Here is a 22,572-nt window from a genome sequence, read left to right on the forward strand (position 1 = left end):
AAATATAAAATCACTAATAATCTTATTGAAATCTGTTTATAAGAATCACTAATTTGACTCCTAAGCTTCTTAATATTTATCTTTTTAAGTTAAAGAATCATGCGTCGATGCACAACTGATGCGATCACACTTTGTCACAATGTAGTTGCATCTTCCGTAACCAGTATTAAAGATCACCACAATGGGAATGCTATACATTTCCCCCCAGAATCCTCTTTTAAAGAAGAAAAGAATAAATCACGCAACCTACTAATTTTCATTTTGGAAAAAAATTAAAATAAAAAAGATTCTAATCAAAAGAAAAGGGGAAACAAACAAAAAAAACAGTAACCTAATGTACAAAGCATGGCTGGAAATGTGCTTCTGATTTTGAAGCTTTCCTTCCCCACTGAACCCAAAATACTCAATTGGGCATCCTAGAAATATCTTTAATGATCATAAGGTTTTTATAATAAGAAATTCTAGTTTATGATTAGAACCATTGAAGTAAACCATAAGGAAAAAGTATAAAAGTAATCACGAAATATTCTTAGCCGCATCAACCACTCTTATAAACAATTTCAGAATCGACATATACTAGTATATGCTATTATGGCTAATTTGGAAACCGACACTTAAAGATGCAACTTTCTAAAATAGAACAGAGCATAACGTATTTTTGAAGACCAATCTTCCCAGCAGAAAACAACTTCAAAATTGGAAGGGAAACGTCTCCGCAGCTGAATCAACGAACAGCAACCAACTCAACATCAAACACAAGCCATGAGTTTGGTGGTATTTTAGGACCAGCACCTTTCTGTCCGTAACTGCATGAAAAGAAACATTTAAATAAGTTTGGCAGGAATGGAGAAATGGAAAACAAGCTCAATTGATTTAGGTTTCCATGCTTCATGGACAGAAAACTATTATAATGTTGTACCCCATTGATGGTGGAATGGTGAGTCTTCTTTTGTCTCCAATACGCATACCTGGAGGTAGATAAGCATTAAAAGATGTAACAACTAACCGCTTGGTCAAAACTAATTAATATTTAAGTAAAATTTTAACATTTTAAAAATTTACCGTTAACTCCAACATCCCACCCTGCTATAACTTGTCCTAGACCTGCACAACCAAAAGAAATAAGGTAAAACTTAACCGAAAAAAGAAATAAGGTAAAACACATATTCTCGATATCTGTCATGACATTTATGTTACCTAAACGGAATTGAAAGGCAGGCCCCCCCACATTCGAGTCAAATATTTTGCCATTCTTTAGCTTGCCAATGTAGCGAACACTGACCTGCAAAACAATAAATTTCTGTGTCAAGAATCCATCCAAAGGTAAACAATAAACACACCTTAAGACTTACCTTGTTCCCAGGAGAAGCTCTTTTGCCATCTGGTTTGCCCATAGCTAGCTCCTCAATGACCAATCCATTTGGAAAGGTTCTCACTTTAGATGACTTGCCGTTAGTATGCTCCAAGGAAGATTTGTCCTGATCTTCCACACTAGTAACAGTTTGATCCACCTTAGTTTTTCCTTCACTCTCTTGGGCTTTCTTCTTCTTTTTCTTCTTCTTTTTCTCCTCGGTGTGGTCACCAGGGACAGAATCCATCACCATGTCAGGGCTCCTGTCCATGTATACAGAAACAAACTTATTGTGTGCACACACAAGAGTATTATCATGCCAACCTTTTGATTTTCGGTAGAAGTCACTAATTTGAAAGGACTTCTTTGTAAATAAAACAGTAATATTAGAATTGTTGTAATAAGCCTCCAATTTTGGATGGAAAAGGTTTCATATAGCCAGCTTCAAATTGTTGTAAGCCTCGTTAACAATATGTGGGTTGGATTGATTCCTCTGGTTGGCTCGATGAAAAAACAATTAAAATGCAACACTTATAAAATTGAAATATATAGCAGAACTCACTTCTCATTAGAGAGCTTTTGTTCATGCTCATCCTCCATAACTGGTAAAGTCCGGTTCATGCCTTGGCTCTTCAAGACCTCAGGCTGTTTTTCATTGTCAGTGTAGACATTGGTTTCATCGGCATTTTCCTCTTTAGCTTGCTCTTTCAGCTTCTTCTTCTTCTTATTTTTCTTTTGCCTGACATCATTTTGAGAAAGAAAATCAGTAAATTAGAAAAACTATACATTTGGCAAGCTCTTCTTAAATGATTTTCGTACTGTATGCTTGAAGGAACACCCCAAGAAAAATATAGTACATACATATTTGTTCTACAACTACAAACAACTAATTAATCAAATGGGTTAATTACCCACCTTTCTGGATGACCATCTTGGTCAATATTTTCTACTTTTCTTTTTAATCCAGTAGCATCATCACCATCTTTTGCCTTCTTCTTCTTGGTTTTCTCAGTTCTTCTGTTATCTTTCTCTTCTGTTTCTGCTTCAGCCTTCTCAATCTTGGAGTTTCTTTTGTGTTTGGCGGATATTGGAAAGCCATCTTCATCTTCGCTTTCCAGAACAGTAACACCAGCACCTCTCTTGACAACAATTTGATGATGAGAGTTTGTGTTGTCCTCGGAGCCACTTGATTGATTCTTTTTCAGCGGTCGTTTAGATTGACTGTTTCCATTAGTAGGTTTCTCATCATCTACAATCTCCTCAATTACAACTAAGATATAAGCCAAAAAGAAATCTTGAGTCAAGCACTATATTACAGCATAAAGATGACCTGACATCATATCCAAAAGTCTGGCACAGAAACAGCTGTACTATACCAACGCATCAGTATTTTTAAAAAAATATATGTTAAAGGATAACATACTGCAGTGATAATATCATATCAATGGTTTGGAGTACAAAAAATATTGGGAACTTAAGACCTATCAGAAAGTTAACATTGGTCAGCAACCTTTCATATCAGTCGCAAAATTCATACAAAGCCTGAATTGAGTCATTCAAAACATATTTAGTAGTACGTAAACTCCCAACAGAAGGATGTGTCCATGTGACAAAAAGAGAGAAAAAAGAACCCTGGAATCATATGCTAGGAAAATACAAAATGTTATACAACAAGGTCAATGTACCTCCACTATTGGGAACAGGTGAGGGCGGGTAAATGTCAAGATCATCATCAATAAAGTCATCATCATAATCATCACCAGTATCGTATTCTGATGAGTCTGACTCGGTCTCAGCAATATCCTCCCCAAACGAATCTCTTAAAATTGTTAAATACAAAATAGCCATTAGTTTAGAGAGAGAGAGAGAGAGAGAAAATCAAACATAGAAAAACTGAAAAACTCATCAAAGTAAAAATAAGTAAACACATACGACTCATAGTCATCTCCGTTAACATCTCCATGATCAGCTATAAAGTAACCAGAGAGATGGATACTTCGCTTGCCAATCACTGAGAAGGCTACCAAATCATCACCATCCTTGAATTCAAGACTCAAAGGACATGATTCATTCTTATCCGGTAACAAAGAACACAAAAATATTGGACTCTTCTGTCCAATGGTACACTGAATTATGCTCCTCTCCGTCGATTTACCAAGGCCCAAAGTTGCCTGATTTATCACACGAGGTTAACAAGTACATTAGCCATTATACCACACCCAATTCACAATGGTTTCTAGGACTTTATAGTGCTCTAATCAATCAAATGGCATAGGAAAAAAAATAATAATAATAAAAAACAGAAAATAAAAAACATGGAATTGATTTGAACAGCTGAATGGGAAAACATACCTGGGTAATGTGAAGCTTTCCTTGCACATTATCCGAGTGATATGGATATGGTTTGTCTGGTTTTACTTCAATTCCTACAATTTAAAATTCGACAAAAACAAAATAAGTAGTGAAACATTGAGTTATTCAATAGGGATATAAAGCTGCGTTTGGTAGCTAAAGGAACCGAGGTCATGCAAGTTGATTTTAGTATCAAACATTCCAACTTTCTATTTTTTAGCTACGATTTCTCACAAGCCAAACAAGGGACTAAAGCTACCCATATTATCAAGCATAAATCTTTCGGTTTCTGATAATTCGCAGAATCTCCATTCTATTTTCTTGCGATTTTTGTGAAATTAATATAACATTGACATCTTAACATTAAACCAATTGTGAAATTCAAATGAGAATTTGATAAGAAGACTAACCCCAAAAGCCCATCGTTCAAGTAAAGTTGGCTCGCACGCTGATGTTCGAACTCTCTCTAAAACCCTAGACAGCGCCTCTCGCTTTGGCTCTTAAACCCCCAAAGTCTCCCCCTGTGTTTGGGTACTCGTGGTATCATAGGCGTTGTATACAACCGTAGTTAGGAAAAATACGTGGCGCCCCATCAGTGCAGTTTCTCGGTCGTTTGATGTACCGTGATACCAACACGTGTCATGAGGAAACTTGACGCGCGAAAGTTTTATTTGAACCCGCCGAACAGATTAAAATGGTCTTTACTTCTTGGCCAAAAAAAAAGTGCTGCTATTCAGTCCAGGACTCCCAACTAAATTTATTAATAATCTTAACACTTTAATGAGAATGTAATTTCATACTCTACCATAATGTAAATTGACCAATAAAAACATACTAACTAATTTAAAAAACTCATTTAAGTCAAACTCATCATTCATCCCCATCAATCCGCCAATAGCCCCTCCTTATCATCACCTCACCGCCGGTAGATATGACTGGCAGACCTTCATCGCCCTCTCTCTCCCTCACTATCCCTCACTATCTTCCTATTTCTATTTGCAAACCCACCAAAGCAAGAGTAGTGGACTGGTGGTTCGACGTTCTTCTTCTTCTTGTAGCAAAAAAAAAATGACCCAATTTAATGTTGGGTATATAAAAGAATAGGTTGACTGTAGTATTAAGTGTGTTTGTTGGGTAATAAGGGTGTTTTTGGAAAAGTTGTTGGGAATAGTAATATGTTTTTAAAATTTTAATTTTAGAGTTGAGTATAAAAATTTTGGTGGAGATTAAAATAAAATAATTGGGTCTAAATAACAGCACTAAAAAAATGGTCTTTACTTTGCTATAGGGTACCTTATAAGGGTCTAATCCAAACTCGTTAAAAAAATCGTTAAAGACTTAAAATTAAATCTAAATAGAATTATAGATGGATAACATATTATATTTTAAAAGTATAAATTTGTCGTACACTCATATTAGAACACATAGATTAATTACCTCATTAATAATGTTACGGTTATATACAATATTTTTTCTAAATTAAATGTGTAAAAGGTATTTTGGAGTTGGTTTTTAATTTTCATGACACAAACAAAATAACATTTGTCTTAGTCTATTTTTGTTTTCGGTTTTGACTTTTGAGAGTTCTGTTTGTTACATGCGAGAGAAACGAGATCTTAACTCATTGCTTCATGTTTCATCTCTCATTTTACTTCGAATTTTTTTACACGGGAGCTTAAAGTCATTGTATAATTTTGAAAGTGACCCATCAAAGGAACCAGTGTAGTCAAGTAAAAATGGCCCGGTTCACCAAGATTGAATAAAACATGGAGGCTTTCTTATTGGGCTCCCTTTAAGCCACTTACAAGACCTTTATTGGGTCCGTGATCGAGCAAGACTTCTTTTATTTTTGTTTTTTTTTTTATACAAAGCAAGACTATCAAATGTTCATGCATGTATGATGCATCCAGCCAAAAACACACACACAATAATACAACATGATGGCATGCGTAATTAATTGGCTTATCATGATTTCATACACCAAAAATTATTAGAGTTGTTTCAACATTTCGATACTATTGTTTATTTATCAAGAGGAAAAACATTTCGAAACTTAAGAAAACTTTTTTTTTTTTGGCCAATCTATTAAGAAAACAATATAAACTAAAATATATAGAGCAATATATAATTATCTAAGACCATAGATTTAGTAGATCCATAACGTAGAGTAAAAGGTATTCCAAATATTAATTTACTATAAAGTTGATTCCTTATGGTTGGATTCCACTGAAGACATATGAAACACATGTACAAATATGTACATATATGACAATGAGTAATACTAGTGGGAAATTACATAAAGCTGGTTCTATTGGATTGTAAAAACTAGTTCAATAAATAATAATAACGTTTTTTAAAAAGAATTGAAAACCAACTTTATCCTTGCTAAAATATATATATAGAGGAAAACTTACATATCCCCATATTATAATGATGTAGCATCACTTAAAAAGAGAGATAGAGACAATATATGAGAGAAAGAGAGAGAGAAAAAAATAAAGTAAGAAAAGAGAGAGAACCAATGAAAGAGTGTGGGGATAGGTAAGTTATTCTTATATATATATATATACATACTCTTTCTATTAAGGTATAGCTCAACTTAATTATGTTGAGGTATGACCTTGTTGGGGCCCACACAAGTCGTTTTGTGTCGATCCGAACCGTTTGCAAGGATCATCTTCATTCATAGATCATCTTTACAAAAAATTAGCCAAATCGAAAATCATTTGCCTATCTAACTTTGATCAAACAAATGAACGGTTTCATCGAAAATATTTTGTTCGTCCATTTATTTGATCAAAGTTAGATAGGCAAATGATTTCCAATTTGGCTAATTTTTTGCAAGGATGATCTATCAATGAAGATGTAAAAATTGAACAGTTCGGATCGATACAAAACGACTCGTGTGGGCCCCAATAAGGTATACCTCAACATAAATAAGTTGAGATATACCTTAATAGAAGCAGCCCATATATATATATTTCATTAGCTTTGACCTAATGAGCTTTGCTGCTTTGGTCTATCCCATGCTTATTGTGAGCTCCTCTACTGAGATTTCCATGCATTGACCCAAAATGTGCATGCAATTAACACTTGAAAGCTTGTAAATTTATTGCCCAACTAGACAGAAAGTACAAAGATCGACATGGACGATTAAGATGTTGCATTAACATCTACCCCACAGCTCATTACTTATCATTTTATGGACACAAGCCAAGACAAACCAAATTGATTATATAAAGGAAAATTCACATTTTTATGATATATAAACAAATTATTTATAAGGACGGAGATTAATTGATAGGGGTTGGGTTATGGGACATTTAGTCCATTGGGTCCATTTATCCAAACTTCAAATTCATCATATCTTGTTGTGGTCGATATATACCACTTTTTCACCCCCAAACATTTCTATTTTGGACAGTTTAAATGGACCTTATATCTTAATTAAATCATGTGAAGCTTTAGGTTGGAAAAAGCACCATATGCTAACTTTAGGTGAAAATGCCATCTCCTCTCACCCAAATAATTAAAGATATTTTTCGGACCTCTTTCCCATCCACATACCTGAAGGCTGAAGTCATATATGTACATGCATGCAATCATTACACTCGTTTTGGTCATGTCAAATTTAATTAGGTTATATATATATAATTAAATCATAAATGTTAATATTTTCATGTTTTTTTCTTTTAATTTTTATTTACCACTAAACATAAAAATAATGTAATTACATCGATAAACTCGTACGTTCTCCTGAAATTTGTTCTCCTTTGTTGGAAATTATGCGAACTGCTTTACATAAAATAGTGATATATGGGTCACACTTGTAAACCACTCCACCAAACTTTCAAGCATGATGATCACGTTATTACTAGCTACCAGATAGTTAATTAACAGCTGGTTCTAATTTCATGTTTATATATGCATGGTTAATATCTCAACCATATCTGCATATTGATCCCTATAACTTGTATCCCTGCATGAATATCAATCTACCAAATTTATAGTCATTTTCATGGGGGATAAGTTAACCACTCTCTTCACAAGTATGCACCCTTTAAATTGGATTTAATTGAATACACTATTAGAAGTAGTCGAATATCAGTACTGAGTTTCAAAACCGATGACTTTCTTAGTTAAATAAAGAATAAATATCAATCGCAGTATTTAGTCGGAAGGTATAAAATATATATGTAAGAACCCATTCACACATAAATCTACATAATACTGTTTTTTTTCCCTGTTAAGATTATATTTATTATTTTTTTTATATTAAGATTATACTTCTTATTGTTAAGATATATACGACCTTCCAACTACCTCAAAAAATGGGAGCTTATAAACATTGTGTAGCCTATTTTGTTCGTGTACACTTTACATGGACTGTATATATATAGCAAAAAAGAAAAAAATGATATACTAATAGCATAGGAATTGGCATTTTAGCAACATAAATGCTATTTTATCGTTTCAATGTAAAAGATATCCCAAATTTGAATCCTCCTAAAAAAAAAAAAAAACACAAATGCTATAGTTTTGCCTAAAAAAAAAAAATCTATAATTTAAGTATTATAATTTTTGAAGGAAAAAAAAATTATACTTTTAATGTAACCCCCTTCAAAAAAAAAAAGAAAGAAATTTAAACTTAAAGGAATGTTAGTTATATTTTTTAGATCAATCTTTAAATATCATACTTACGAAAAATCATTTAAATTAAAAATAAGTTAGTTGTGAAATAATATTAATAAACGGGTTGAAGCCATAATATGTTAGTTCGTGAATGGATTAAATTGATCTTTAAGTATAAGACATGTGCCTTATTTAACATAAGTAAAAATTTGGTTACTTAATTGGGACAATTGCAATAGTTGAGTGCCAAATTAAAAATAAAAAATAAAAAAAGGTTGTATTTTGATTATGTCGAAAAAAAGACTCTCTCTCTCTCTCTCTCTCTCTCTCTCTCCCTCTCTCTCTCTCTCTCTCTCTATGCAGTCTGAAAAGTCTGCACTATATGTATGTCTCCGTTGCTCCCTCATTTCTGTTGTGTGCGCGTTGGTCTGTGTTGAACGTTCAGTTGAGCAGTTGTGCAGCTGAGCTGGACAACAGTTTCACAAACCTCACACCCTAACACACTATTCAAACTCCTAAACTCCAATCCTTCACTAATTACTCTTTTACTCACCCCCATCGCCATCGCCATCGCCATGGAACTCTGCTTCAACCCAAAGCCAAAGCCAAAGCCAAAGCCCGCCTTGCCGCCGCCCTCACTTTCCCGCTAATGCCCAACCCCACCACCATGATAGGCCAACCTCACCTACCCCACACCTCATCAGCCACCTCCTTCTTTCACTGAACCAACACCAAAACTTCAATACTTCAAAACCCATCACTCACTCACTCACTCACTCACACTCTCACTCTCTCCCTCCCATGGCCTCCACAAACTCAACCCCCACCGACCCATCTCTCTCCGCCGACGACATAGCCGCCAGGGCCCTCACCAAGCGCTACGAAGGACTCGTCACTGTCCGAACCAAGGCCATCAAGGGCAAGGGAGCTTGGTACTGGGCTCATTTGGAGCCCATTCTGGTCCGCAACCCCAACACCAACCTCCCAAAAGCTGTCAAGCTCAAGTGTTCTCTCTGCGACGCCGTTTTCTCCGCCTCCAACCCTTCCAGAACTGCCTCCGAGCATCTCAAGCGGGGTACTTGCCCCAATTTCAGCTCCGTTTTGAGACCCAATTCGTCGATTTCGCCATTGCCCATATCGTCTCTGCCTTCGCCGTCTTCCCACAATCACAGGAAGCGAAGCTCTCAAATGGGTATTGTTCCTACTCCTATTTCTCAAGCTCCTCCTCATACTAGTTCGATACAGGTTCATTCTTTGGCTATGATCGAGTCCCCTCGCTTTTGTAGCGAGCTTAATTACTCACAGAGTCCAAACCCAGTTGGGAGGGGGAGTAGTATGGGGCTAAATCAGCACCATTTGGTGTTATCGGGTGGGAAAGAGGATTTGGGTGCTTTGGCAATGTTAGAAAATAGTGTGAAGAAACTTAAAAGCCCTAAAGCGTCTCCTGGTGCCAGGCTTAGTAAGGAGCAGATTGATTCTGCTCTTGAATTACTGTCTGAGTGGTTCTATGAGTCATGTGGGTCGGTCTCATTTTCGAGCCTCGAGCATCCCAAGTTCAGGGCTTTCCTTAACCAGGTGGGCTTGCCTGCAGTGTTACAGCGTGAGCTTTCCGGTGCTCGACTTGATGCTAAGTTTGATGAGGCCAAAGCTGAGTCAGAAGCTAGGATCAGAGATGCAATGTTTTTCCAAGTTGCTTCTGATGGGTGGAAAAGCAAGAATTTTTGTGGCTTTAGCTGTGGGGAAGAAAACATGGTTAAGTTCATGGTTAATCTTCCGAATGGGATTAGTGTTTTCCAAAAGGCGGTATTTACCGGGGGTTCAGTTTCATCGAAATATGCTGAGGAGGTATTGTGGGACACGGTTACGGGTATCTGTGGGGATGTCAGGCAGCGTTGTGTGGGGATAGTTGCAGACAAGTATAAGGCCAAGGCATTGAGGAACTTGGAAATTCAGAATCATTGGATGGTGAACCTCTCTTGTCAGCTTCAGGGGTTCGTTTCTTTGATTAAGGATTTTAACAAAGAACTTCTACTCTTCAGGATTGTCGCCGACAATTGCTTAAAGGTTGCGAACTTTGTAAATACCACCTCTGAGGTGAGGCATACTTTCCAGAAGTACAGGATGCAGGAGCTTGAGTATGCTGGGTTGCTCCAAGTTCCTTCACCCAAATGTGATACTTCAAAGAACTTTGCACCTGTTTATGCAATGCTGGAGGATATATTGAGCTCTGCCCGCATACTCCAAATGGTTGTCTTGGATGATTGCTATAAGGTGACATGTGTGGAGGATCCAGTTGCTAGGGAAGTTGCTGGGATGATTCAAAGTGAAGGATTTTGGAATGAATTAGAGGCAGTTTATTCACTTGTGAAACTGATCAGAGGGATGGCTCAGGAGATTGAGGCTGAGAGGCCATTGATTGGGCAATGCCTACCCCTTTGGGAAGAGTTGAGAACAAAAGTAAAGGACTGGTGTGCCAAGTTCAACATTGATGAAGGACCTGTCGAGAAAATAGTTGAAAAAAGATTCAGAAAGAACTACCACCCAGCATGGTCGGCTGCATTTATACTTGACCCACTATACTTGATGAGGGACACTAGTGGAAAGTACCTTCCACCATTCAAATGCTTGACTCACGAGCAGGAGAAGGATGTAGATAAGCTCATTACCAGGTTGGTTTCCAGGGAAGAAGCTCATGTTGCATTAATGGAGCTCATGAAATGGAGGACAGAAGGAATGGACCCACTTTATGCTCAGGCAGTTCAGGTTAAACAGCAAGATCCTGTAAGTGGAAAGATGAAAAGTGCAAACCCGCAGAGCAGTAGACTTGTGTGGGAAACTTGTCTAAGCGAGTTAAAGACACTGGGGAAGGTTGCAGTCAGGCTTATCTTTCTCCATGCAACCTCATGTGGATTCAAGTGCAATTGGTCTTTCATGAAATGGATTTGTGTACATAGGCACTCAAGGGTAGGCCTTGAAAGGGCACAGAAGATGATATTCATTGCAGCTCATGCCAAACTTGAAAGAAGGGATCTCTCTAATGAGGAAGAAAAGGAAGCAGAGCTGTTTGCGACTGCCGGCGTTGAGGATGACATGCTGAACGAGGTCTTTTCCGATGCACCCACAGTGTAATGTTTTTCTTTTTGACTCCTGTAGGATTCTGTAACTGTAGGATTTATTGAATTCTTTCCTCTTCTCTTTTTTCTTATAATTATACTTCACATCTAGTTAAAAATTTTGAGCGATATTGCTGGGAGGGAAGGATAATGTGAAGGAATTTTGAACATTGTATTACTGGAACTGGCATATCGTCATGATTCTACTGAAATAGTCAACCTCTTGCCAAAAAAGGATTGTGGATTTCTTCTTTATAATCATAAAAGTGCCTGCAAAATGGTTGAATATATGTTGTAACATCTTTCACGAGTAATTTGAGATGTATATCACTTTACGCTTAAAATGGTGTCCATCAAAATCCAAATCTATCTTCAGTCCAATCATAGAAACAAATAAAGAAAAAACTTTGGAAGCCAATGTGCTACTTCTTGTTGGGCATGATATGCATGGGGTATTGTATATGTGCTGAACATGCAGTCAAATTATCACTTAATTGGCCTTCCTGATGAGGTGGAGTTAAATTTTCACAAAGAGATGTCAATTTTGGCTTCTCTGCTAAATGTGTTTGAACACAAGTGAAGTACTTAAAACCATGTTGAACACTATATTATGCAGATAATTTGAGAATCAGGCAGTTCCATTTCCGGTATCTGAAATCTCTGAATTAGATAAAGTTTCACACAGACATGCAGACATATACAGAGAGCAAAACTGTGCTTAATAACAAATAATGGATGCTGATGAGCAAGAATTGAAGTACATTGTCGCATGGCCTCTGTCTCCACATCATTTAATTCTTATGCATGACTCTTAAGAAACTTGCAAAGCTATTTTCTGTTTCACAATTCTAACATTTTTTTTTTTCTGCTTAAGTTTTACAGTTTGACTTCAGCTCCAATCTAGCATTTTCTATCTTTTAATCATTTAAGCTATTCTATTTGTGTTTTTTCCTTAATTCTAAACTACATAACCATCCTATGAAGGACTCAGGATTTGCTGGATTATAGTTTATACCAAAATTTTGGAACATCTGTTTTGACTGATAATGGAAACACGTGGAAAACCTTTATGTTTGGAATGGAGTGGCCACTATGTATGCTGGCATAAGATAGAACTTGTTGTGTTTGCTTGAGAAAAGAAATTGCAAAGGACACAAAAGTGGCATTTGTTTGAAATCTTTGTAACTTGCTATCTGCTGCAGAATTGGGTGTCCTTGAACCGGTTGGGTGGATAGAAAACCAGGCTTGAGTCATCACATGGGTCAACCTCGTAAGAACTCGAGAGCGAATCTTTGTAGCCAAAGATGCACATCTCACTGATTAAACTAGGCATATCAGCTGGTATATCGATCAGTTTCTGAAATTGAAGAGCCCACCATGAGAAGTGGGTGTCCATCTCAGTGCTTTAGTTGTCATGGTCAACGAAAAGTAAGGTATGAGGGCCCTTATTTCCCATCATTTCTCTCTCTCTGTCTGTCTGTCTTTGTTTTTTTCTCTCTCTGTGCGTTTATTGATATGTTTTAAATTTTTGACTTAGTTTATTTCCCATCATCTTAGTAACTTGTCCTTTAAACATTCCAGTTCTTGTGACATTTTTAATCTCCAACTGGGCCCTTTTACAAACTTCATTTCTCAACATTGAAGATTTAAGTATTGTACAGTTATCAGTTAGACCTGCCATGATTGCCTAAAAGTTTTGAGCAAAATGGAAGCAAGGAGGTTGTCACCATGAGGAGGTGCATAAGATGGCTGAAAGGGATATTGCAACAAACTTGAAGTGAATTTGCATGTAAATTTGAGCAGGTTATGTTGACTATAAGTAATAGGTTGGTGGTTCTACTGGTGGTGATGTTTATATTCTACTTTATTATTTCACTTGTCATTTACATATTTAATCCTTCCCCCCCCCCCCCCCCCCCGCGGAGGGAATGTCCCCACTAAGGGTAAAATCCCAAACATTTAAAAATTCATATATGAGTTTCTGCTGAAGAATTTACACTAGCTATTAATGCAAGCTCTTTCTTTCTGCAGGCAGGGAACTGACACGGGCTGTGTGTGTGCACACATGCATATGAATTGCATTATTGGTTTAATGCAATTGGTTTAACTAGAGCCTTGCCTTGTAGTATTGTCCCTGTTTGCAGAATTCTGAAAATTGGATTCAGGCAATGTGGTTCTTGGCACGAGCAGGTGATATCAAATTTCATTACTTGTGCTTTTCGTAAAACATGAGAAATAATAAATACAATATGACATTGGGAGAGAAAGAGTTGAGACATGAGAGATAAAGAACATAGGCCAAAGTAAGCATATGAGGTCACTAGTTGGCCATAATTTTAATATCTTATAACAGTAAAGCAGTGCTCCAAGTTTTGGAAAACTATCACACTTAATGCTGCACCTTCAAATTGTAATTTCAGTTGAGTTTTCAATGAACCATACCCAATCATAACATCCTCTTGCTGTAGAAACCCAATAAAGAAGTTTGACTAAGTAGCGAACTGTGAAAAATACCAAGTGGGTATGTAAATGACATAGGATTTCACTTTTTGGTTGAGTGTAGTGATTTGAGTAGAGTTTGTAAATTCTTTTGCCTTTGGATTTCCTTTGCTACTCAGTTTGGTGGAGACACAGCGGATCCTGTCGGCAAGGCCAGGCAATACTGACTGCTCACCAACTAGAAGGGAAAGAAAGGAAAACCTTTTTCACTTGTATAGTATAGATTCATTGTTCACTCCACTCATGTTCTTGTTAAAGGGAAAGTAGATATAATGATTAGTATAGGACAACACTTTTTCTACAAGAATCTTCACACTTTCAATGCTCCCCCCTAATTATTATCTTTCTTTATATCATCTATCTTTTTTCTTTCCACTTAATACTGCTCTTGATTGTTTTTGAATTTGAAGGCCATATCCGTGTACTTGAGGTGAGATGATATTGAAATGAATTGCTAGTATTTATTGCTTGTGGCCCTTCTTTGCCTTCTGTATTTACTGTATTTTTTATGGCTTACTTTTTTATGAGGAAACAAGAGTTTCTTTCTTTCTTCTTTCTTCCCTTTCTTTATGTTATATTTTGCTCATCAATAATTGAGAAAGTTTACACAGAAAAGTTAATATTATATAATAGTAATCATTGAATATCGATTTATGCTAAAATAAATCATTTTTCTAATCCAAGTAGTCTTTTGGGGTATCTGATAATCGAAATGTCCCAGTTATTGCACATGGCTTGGTAAAAAGTAAGGTTAAATTGGCTATTGATGGTGGGGTAAGGAAGGGTTACATATATACAAAGCCTGGTGTTTTTCTTGTATTATACAGTGTCTCTATGATGTCAATCACATGAACTTCAACCATATATATGATGTGCTATCATGACAGTGATCCTACTCTAATCAGTAATCAATTTTGTTCTCATTTGTAATCTATCTAACCACTGAGCTCGCACCTAAAATGGTGGTCCTTGGAGTTTTTTATTTTTATGACTGAGCTATCCACTTTATTAGAGTCTAACCACACAAAGACTAAATTATGCTGCCCATATCATCTTTATAGTACTATTCAAGAAAATTTATGCTTGGGATGTGCTTCAAAACTAAGTCCTAAACTAGTATTTCTAGGATTTCACAAAAAAAATAGTATTTCTAGGAAGAGAAGTGGAATACAAAAATTGTAAGGAAAAAGGGTTTTAATCTCTTAAATTAAGTTCCTTCGGTGAGAAGCATAACTATCAGTCGTATATTATCATTGCCCTCTCTTTATTATTATTTTTTCCGAACAGAAGTTTATAAAAGGAAAAATATACATTCTTTTGGTCAAAGGAGTCGTAAGGTCACTGTTTATTTACACTGCCAGTGAGCAGATACTGGGTTTTTTTTTTTCTTTTTCTTTTGGGTAAATTACTGTACAGACACATGGTATTCTAGTATGTTCAACAGTTCAAGTGCACTTTGGCCCTTTCCATATGAACGTTTTTACAAAAGTTATCTCTCCATGTAATTTTTTCAACCAAATTTATGCATCTATAACAACATTAAATCTCAAATATATTTTCTATCAATAATCTGGATCAAATTAAACTAAAATCACTCTTCGGATTCTCGTTTATTTTTTAAAATCCCATCATAATAAGCATTGGTTTTGTACCTCATTGAAATTGATTATTATTATTATTTTCTCTTCATTCAGCCTTTTAAAAGTTTAAATATCCCATCTCACCAACATCACCTGTTGTCATTATAATTCTTGTCATTCAGCAAATAGCACAAACGAAGAAAACAAATCAGTACATCCATCAAATCTACAATTATCTCATATCCTCAATTAGTCATGATATATGATCATTACCCTATACCCTTTATACTCCTCTATATTCCCCCTCCAATTTTATGATAATTTCTTTGTACGACTCATAAGTCGGCCACCTAAACGAATTATTGTACCTCATTTTGAAGCAGACAGGTTTTTCTATTTAAACGGTAAGGCTTTTTATAAAGAGGATGTGCTTTACAAATTTGGATTGGGCTAGAGTTAATAACTTGATTAATTATAACCGTTAGGTTTGCTTTTGCTTGCTTAGAGGGTCTACACTCAACAGTTAATATATACGCTTTGAGCACAACATTTTGATCCAAAATGTTAGGTCTAAGCAAGCCTACAGTCTAGACTAGACATGGTTAGTAGTCATGAATATTGGGTAATGCCTAGCTAGTAGGTCACCCATTTGTCCAACACAATCCATCATTGATATTTGTGTTATATCATATTATCATTCCTTTCCATTCTATGTCAATGGTTCGGAATGACTGAAAATATTTTTTTGTCAAATAGTATGGCAACATAAAAATTTATATTATCATATTATAAATTAATAAAAATTTATCTACTTTTGACTGAATATGTGATCTATATACGTTATATATATCCCTACAATTATCCCACAAAACATTGAGTGCTGATATAAAAAGGACCATAAAAACAGTTTAGAGGAAATTGCAGATTTAGTCCAGTTATTTTATACCTAGTTCAATTTTGGTCCACAATCTTTTTTAAGTTCTGTTTTGATCCACTAATTATTTCACTTGTTCAATAAAGGTCCAGATTTGTTTTCTCAAATTTGGTCTGTCTTTTATCCTATCAAATCTCACCCAAATTCAGCAAATATATATTTATTTTAAAGCTATGCATTTCTTCTTTACAAACATATAAAGATCATTCAAATTGAAGTTTTAAAACTCAAGATAATTGACCCCAAAGTAGGGTATCCGAAACTGCCAATTTTTCAAATTTCACCTAATCTCAATTCTCTTAGATTATAATTCTCCAAATTTGTTTTTATGACTAAGGAATGATAAAATATAACTTATACTTCAATTATAATTAAAGAAAACACAACCCAAAGGATTTAAAGTCACAAATCTGGACCTTTATTGAACAAATGAAACAATTAGTGGACCAAAACAGAACTTAAAAAAGATCGTGGACCAAAATTGAACTAGGTATAAAATAAATGGACCAAATCTGTAATTTCCTCAAACAGTTTATGAGTAAAGGATGATCGATATTCAATATCCAATTTGGGCCTTTCAGCACAACTTCAGACTAACCCAACCTTACAATCCATCAAGAATGTCCAAAATACAGTGGACCCTTTGGAGGCCCAAGGTTCTCTACGGGCCTTAATTTAAATAGACTACATGGTAAGGCCCACTTGGTTAAAACTCTTGGCCGATAACATAAACGAGATACGTGCGAACCACCCGCGAGAAGTCTATATTCTCTCTTACATAATTAACTTTTTCACAAAAAAAATTATTAAGTAGATTATTTAAAAATTTCAATAACCTCATTGTCGAATTTTTTCTTCTGAAAATAGAGCTTCAATAATTTTGTGTAATTTTTCTTTTTCTTTATTAGAATTCACAAATGCCCTGAACTGGCAAAACAAACACTATTTGTATCATTTATATCCAAAATTCATGCTTGTGAACATTATATAAATAAATTATATGGTGCAAGCACACCATACTATACATTGCTAAACAAATTCAACAATTTCGAACAAATTCTTAAGTGTAACGTCCTTGATAAAAATTTATTCATAATAAGAACTTTATTCAGACCTGTGTATATCTACACGGTGTAAGCAGACCATGCTCTACATTGCATATGAAATGCAAACAATTAAGAATAAATTCTTAAAGGGAGCATCCTTAGTGAAAAACTTAATTTGAAGAAATAAGATTGCATAACTATGTCTCATATAAAGACCCTAACCTGTTCATGTGATTCTAAGTTCAACAGAAAAAGTATCAAGATTGTGATTTATACAAAAGAGCATATTTACTCGACATTTACTTGAGCACTGGATGCCTCCATCAGTCCATTGCGTATCTGGTCGCCGATATCTCTAACATGGCCAGGACCATGGGGTATAAAAACAGTAGTGTTCTTTGACGAGTTCCCAAGGTCTTTAATTGTGTCAAAGTACTGAGTGATCATGATAAGATCCATCACCTCCTTAGCCGAGGTGCCTTCCACCTTGCCTGAGAAATTCAAGATGTTCTCCCTCAGTCCATCTGTGATTGCCTGCCTCTGCCTGGCAACACCAACTCCTCCAAGGTACTTGGACTCAGCATCGGCTTCTGCCCTTTTGACCTGAAGGGTCTTCTCTGCTTCTCCCTTGTATACATTAGCAAGCTGGAGCCTTTGAGCTGCAGTACAGATGTTTGATTTTTTTAGCAAAAAACATAAGCAAACACATGGACTACATTCCTTTTAATTTCCAAACAGTAACAAATTTAAATAGTACAAACCATTGATCAGTGAGCAAAACTGAAAATTTGGAGCTAACCATGAATATTTAACAGGTAGGCAGAGTTGCTAAGATGACCTTCAGTCATGGTGAACAATGTTCTACTGTTAAGAAAACAATGTATAGCTTTGCATTCTGCATCAACCAGATGATATAACAAACCTTGGCGACTTCAACATATAAATTCTTATGGTACTCGGGAGTGAGTAATATTCTTTTTTCAATAAGTGGAGACGATTACTTTATAACAGTCATTTAAAATAATAAAACCCTGATTGCTCTACACATTCTATAACAAGAAGCTTGTTTTCAAAACTTGGGGTGATAGAAACTACCAGTCCTACACTATACTGACCCCAATACATCTGTTTTCCTTACCCCACACCAACAGAAACAATGTCGGTGTAAAATCAGTAAAAAAAGAGAAGAAAAAAAATTAACGACAAATTACCTGCATTGATCTCATTCATTGCCTTGCGCACAGAGGCATCAGGTATAATATCCACCATCAATATGTGCTCTATGCTGTATCCATATTCTCTCATAACCTGATCAACAATTTCAGCATATCATGTACAACACAAAATAGAAATAAATGGGTAAGAAGTAATCCTAATAACCCAAATAAATTCTACCCAATCAACTCAGAGCATTGTGATAATAAATGATATTAATCATGTAGCCCTGGCCAAATGAATACAGTAAACGATTCATTTCATAATGTCATATGTATCCCTTCAAAACACTACTGACTGACTTACCTTCTCAAGTTCCTCCAACACCGCTTTAGCAACCTCACCCTTCTGCTCAAAGAGGTCATCCAATGTCATTCTTGGCACAAGAGCTCGAACCACTACAAAAAACACAAACCCAAAAATCCATTATAACCCATCACTCATCAGAGTACTACATGAAAATTAAGTAACAAAAATGGTTATTACTAATTACCATCAAAGACATAAGCCTGAATCTGCTCTCTGGGGTTTTGCAACTCATAAAAAGCATCATCAGCATGCTCTTTCACCACCCGGTATTGTATGGAGCAAACCAATTGCACAAACACATTGTCCTGCCAAATTTGACAAACACAATTCATATACCAATAAAAAAACCCAATTCAAAGAGATGAAAAGAGTGGGAGGGAGACCTTGGTTTTGGTCTCGATGCGAACATCGAGGGAGGAGATCCTGGTGGAGAGTACACCGGCGAGCCATTGGCCAGCCAAGGGATTGAACAAGTGGAACCCCGGCTCGGCCAATTTCTCGAACCGACCCCACCTCTCCACCACGCCTATGCTTGCTTGGTCCACGCACGCGCAAAAACACAACGAATTGCCCATCTCTCGCGTTCGTTAGGTTTTTGCTGCGAATTTCGAAGAACAAAAAATAGTGACGACGGACGAAGATGACCGTTCATACGATACGGGAAGAGAGACCGACTTTTCTTCTCTCTTTTTTTTTTTTAATCGAAGAGAGACCGACTTATGAACGATTGGGCTTTTGGATAATAAAGTTAACATGAGCCCAGCTATAGTGAGTTATTGAGAGCCATTGGGCTTGGGTTGGGCTCTGGGCCCAGCTCCAGATGATAGATTGAAATTGTATAAATAGCGGTATTCAAGAATTTTCTTCACACCATGTAAAGGTGTAATAACTAAACACCATGGCCTGAGAACAGTATCAAGGAGAATGAGGCCTCGGATACTTATTAAAAGAGTAATAGTGCATGAATTATATTGTAGATCACATTAGGGTTCATAAAGATTAATTTCACTTATACAAGTTTAATCGTATACCTGAATTCACAATGTAATCAATAAAAAAGTTAAATTCGCTTAGAAGAGATAATGTTACACTTTGGCACAACAGATCACTCCATACTCCACAAAAGACCACTCCGAACAACATCACACACAAACATGACCCTTTTCAAGGACGCCTAAGAACCTTGAGATGCACAAGTTGTGTAAGAGAAGTTAATTACATACCTGAAAAATGGGTTTTGATCTTTCACTCTGTACAATTCTTAAGTCTTTCAAGTCTTTTAATGTAGCTAAACCAACCATATGAGCAGGTGATTGTGAGAATAAGGAAAAAGTCTTATTTATAGATGATATTCTGATAAGGATTCTGCTCACATTAGGAATTCTATTAGAATACAACTTCTTTATCTATATACTCACATTAGAAGCTAAGTTAATCTATAGATTTTATTATCATACTTTGATTGGGCTATAGAAAGACAGGTCGACTATAGAAAGATTGGGCTTTTGGTAATCAAGTCAATATGAGCCCAGCTATAACGAGTTCCTGGGTTTGTTAGGCTTCGGTTGGGCACTGGGCCCAGTTCCTCATACTTTCTCTTTTAACTCTATATATTGGTTTCCAGGTTGCCCATCCAAATTAAATTAGGTTTCCTGCTCAACCACAACCCAAGCTCATCCGAAGTCTTGGTGGGCTTAAATTGAAGTAGTCACCTAGTCACACAGTATTACGGTCATACAAATTTTTTCTCTAATAAAACTATAGAAGCTTCCATTTGCATGCATAAAATTGATTTAAAGCAAAAAATTTAAAATTAAAAAAAAAAATCTTTGTAGACCCGACCATTAATAAAGAAATTTTATTCAAGTGAGTTTCACCTATAACACATATATATGGTTGAGGAATGTTATCCACTTTCTTCTTATTATTCTCATTTTATAGTGTAAATTCATGATCAGAACCGTTCATTTTTTATATCTAACTATAAAGATCATCTATACAAAAAATCAATCAAATCGGAAATCGTTTGGTTATGTAATTGTAATCAAATAAACAGACAGTTTTGATAACAATTTGATTCAACATTTGTTTATTTGATAACAATTACATGACTAAACGATTTCTGATTTAGTTAATTTTTTGTATAGATGATCTTTAAATAATTATCTTAAAAATGAACGGTTTCAATTATGAAAATACATTGTGAAATAAGAATAATAAAAGAAAAAGTCGATAGAGAAGGTGAATTAGAAAATGTTGATATATAACATTCCCCTGTATGGTTTATAATGGGATAGTTATCAAAATTATTATATTGTGCGTGAAACCATGACTGATCGACATATAAGATAGGCAAATGCATGCGGCAAATGTTTTGGGCCTAAATATTTAGACCCTTATACATTATGATGATATTTGTTGATATTTATGAATACTTGCTAAAAAATAAAATAAAATCACATAAATGCATATATAGGGTCAAAATTTTATAATTTGTTTCGAGTCTCCAAAATTTCACGACCGGTGGTATGTGAAAAAAGAAAAGTGTGTAATGACATGACTTCTCACCAAAGCACAAATCACACACATACATGCACCCAAAATGCATGCATACTCTCAACAATTGCTGCAAACGGGGGGGTAACATGAACACACGAAAGAAATACACTACATGGGCACAAAATACCACTCCATACTCCAGAGTGTCCACACGTGTATGAATACATGCATACACCCAAGCATTATGTTTTTGTCATTTCTCTTTTCTCAAATTAACCTTTTATTGTACCAAGCAAGACATGGTACAATGAAGCTGTACCATAATATTACACATAAACATGTCCCCTTCCAAGGATGCATAGCATCCAACCAAGAACCCTCAGACCCACAAATTGTTTAATTGTAGTATGTTCACGGGCTCACCCGGCCCATTTCTCATCAGAGTCTCAGAGTCTCACTCCCATGCTCCATTATTTTCTCTTCGAGTTTCATGGAAGCCAATCATAGAAAGAAAAATAAATTCTGAAAACTATGGATGGATAAATTAAAATGAAGTCAATTTGGTTGAACCACACAAACGCATGCATGCATGCATGAATATATTATATCTCTGATAGACTAGATAGCTAGCAGGATTGGACAGATGATGGGGAATCTTAATTCTTACACTGCAAGACAGAAGAGACCACGAGACAGAAAAATTTATTTAGGTTGTTGCTCTGTTATGCATGTGTTTGTTTGGGAAACCACTTGATCGGATCTTAGATCTGTGTTTGTCCATCTGGGGGCAAGAACAAGACCTCTTGCACTATTATAACCAGATATATATAATATATATATTTCCTGTAAATTCAACATATATAGCTAGTAATAGAAATTTAGATTTTAATCTTTCAATAAGAGTAGTATAACACTTAATCTTCGTTAAATTTTGTATTGGATTGAATTTTGATTCTAGTCTTTTGAATTCATAATTTCATATACAGATACATTATTATTTGTAAGTATATATATTAACATAATTTATAAAATTAAACAAGTT

General features: G+C 35.6%; 3 protein-coding genes across 7 annotated transcripts; 1 reads left to right on the forward strand and 2 right to left on the reverse strand.

Annotated features, from left to right (window-relative positions):
* Positions 1-421: 421 nt before the first annotated feature.
* On the reverse strand, positions 422-4,278 carry FKBP53 (FK506 BINDING PROTEIN 53). Its single transcript, XM_086238259.1, has 11 exons — positions 4,114-4,278; positions 3,704-3,777; positions 3,284-3,522; positions 3,037-3,170; positions 2,267-2,621; positions 1,914-2,090; positions 1,353-1,614; positions 1,198-1,282; positions 1,063-1,104; positions 920-968; positions 422-806 (listed from the first exon to the last, which is right to left on the reverse strand). Exons 1-11 carry the CDS (start codon positions 4,124-4,126, stop codon positions 725-727), a joined length of 1,512 nt encoding a protein of 503 aa, XP_086094385.1. The 5' UTR covers positions 4,127-4,278; the 3' UTR covers positions 422-724.
* Positions 4,279-8,773: 4,495 nt separating this feature from the next.
* LOC147289555 (uncharacterized) lies at positions 8,774-14,384 on the forward strand. 5 transcript variants are annotated; one of them, XR_015121544.1, is made up of 5 exons: positions 8,774-11,460; positions 12,651-12,881; positions 13,110-13,274; positions 13,480-13,638; positions 14,067-14,384. XR_015121544.1 is itself a non-coding variant. In XM_086238765.1 (2 exons), the coding sequence occupies exons 1-2, from the start codon at positions 9,137-9,139 to the stop codon at positions 12,066-12,068; spliced, it is 2,328 nt and encodes a 775-aa protein (XP_086094891.1). In that variant the 5' UTR covers positions 8,774-9,136; the 3' UTR covers positions 12,069-12,118. The 5 variants fall into 5 exon arrangements, 2 of the variants coding, with proteins under 2 accessions (XP_086094891.1, XP_086094890.1); XR_015121546.1 differs by having other exon boundaries at positions 8,774-11,437; XR_015121545.1 differs by lacking the exon at positions 13,110-13,274.
* A 3,132-nt stretch (positions 14,385-17,516) lies between these two features.
* On the reverse strand, positions 17,517-19,721 carry LOC147289556 (SPFH/Band 7/PHB domain-containing membrane-associated protein family). The gene is made up of 5 exons (XM_086235115.1): positions 19,415-19,721; positions 19,216-19,336; positions 19,029-19,120; positions 18,719-18,815; positions 17,517-18,166 (listed from the first exon to the last, which is right to left on the reverse strand). Exons 1-5 carry the CDS (start codon positions 19,604-19,606, stop codon positions 17,796-17,798), a joined length of 873 nt encoding a protein of 290 aa, XP_086091241.1. The 5' UTR covers positions 19,607-19,721; the 3' UTR covers positions 17,517-17,795.
* Positions 19,722-22,572: the final 2,851 nt, after the last annotated feature.

This window comes from Dryas octopetala, chromosome 3 (assembly GCF_963921425.1).
Source record: "Dryas octopetala chromosome 3, drDryOcto1.1, whole genome shotgun sequence".
Taxonomy (NCBI): Eukaryota; Viridiplantae; Streptophyta; class Magnoliopsida; order Rosales; family Rosaceae; genus Dryas; species Dryas octopetala.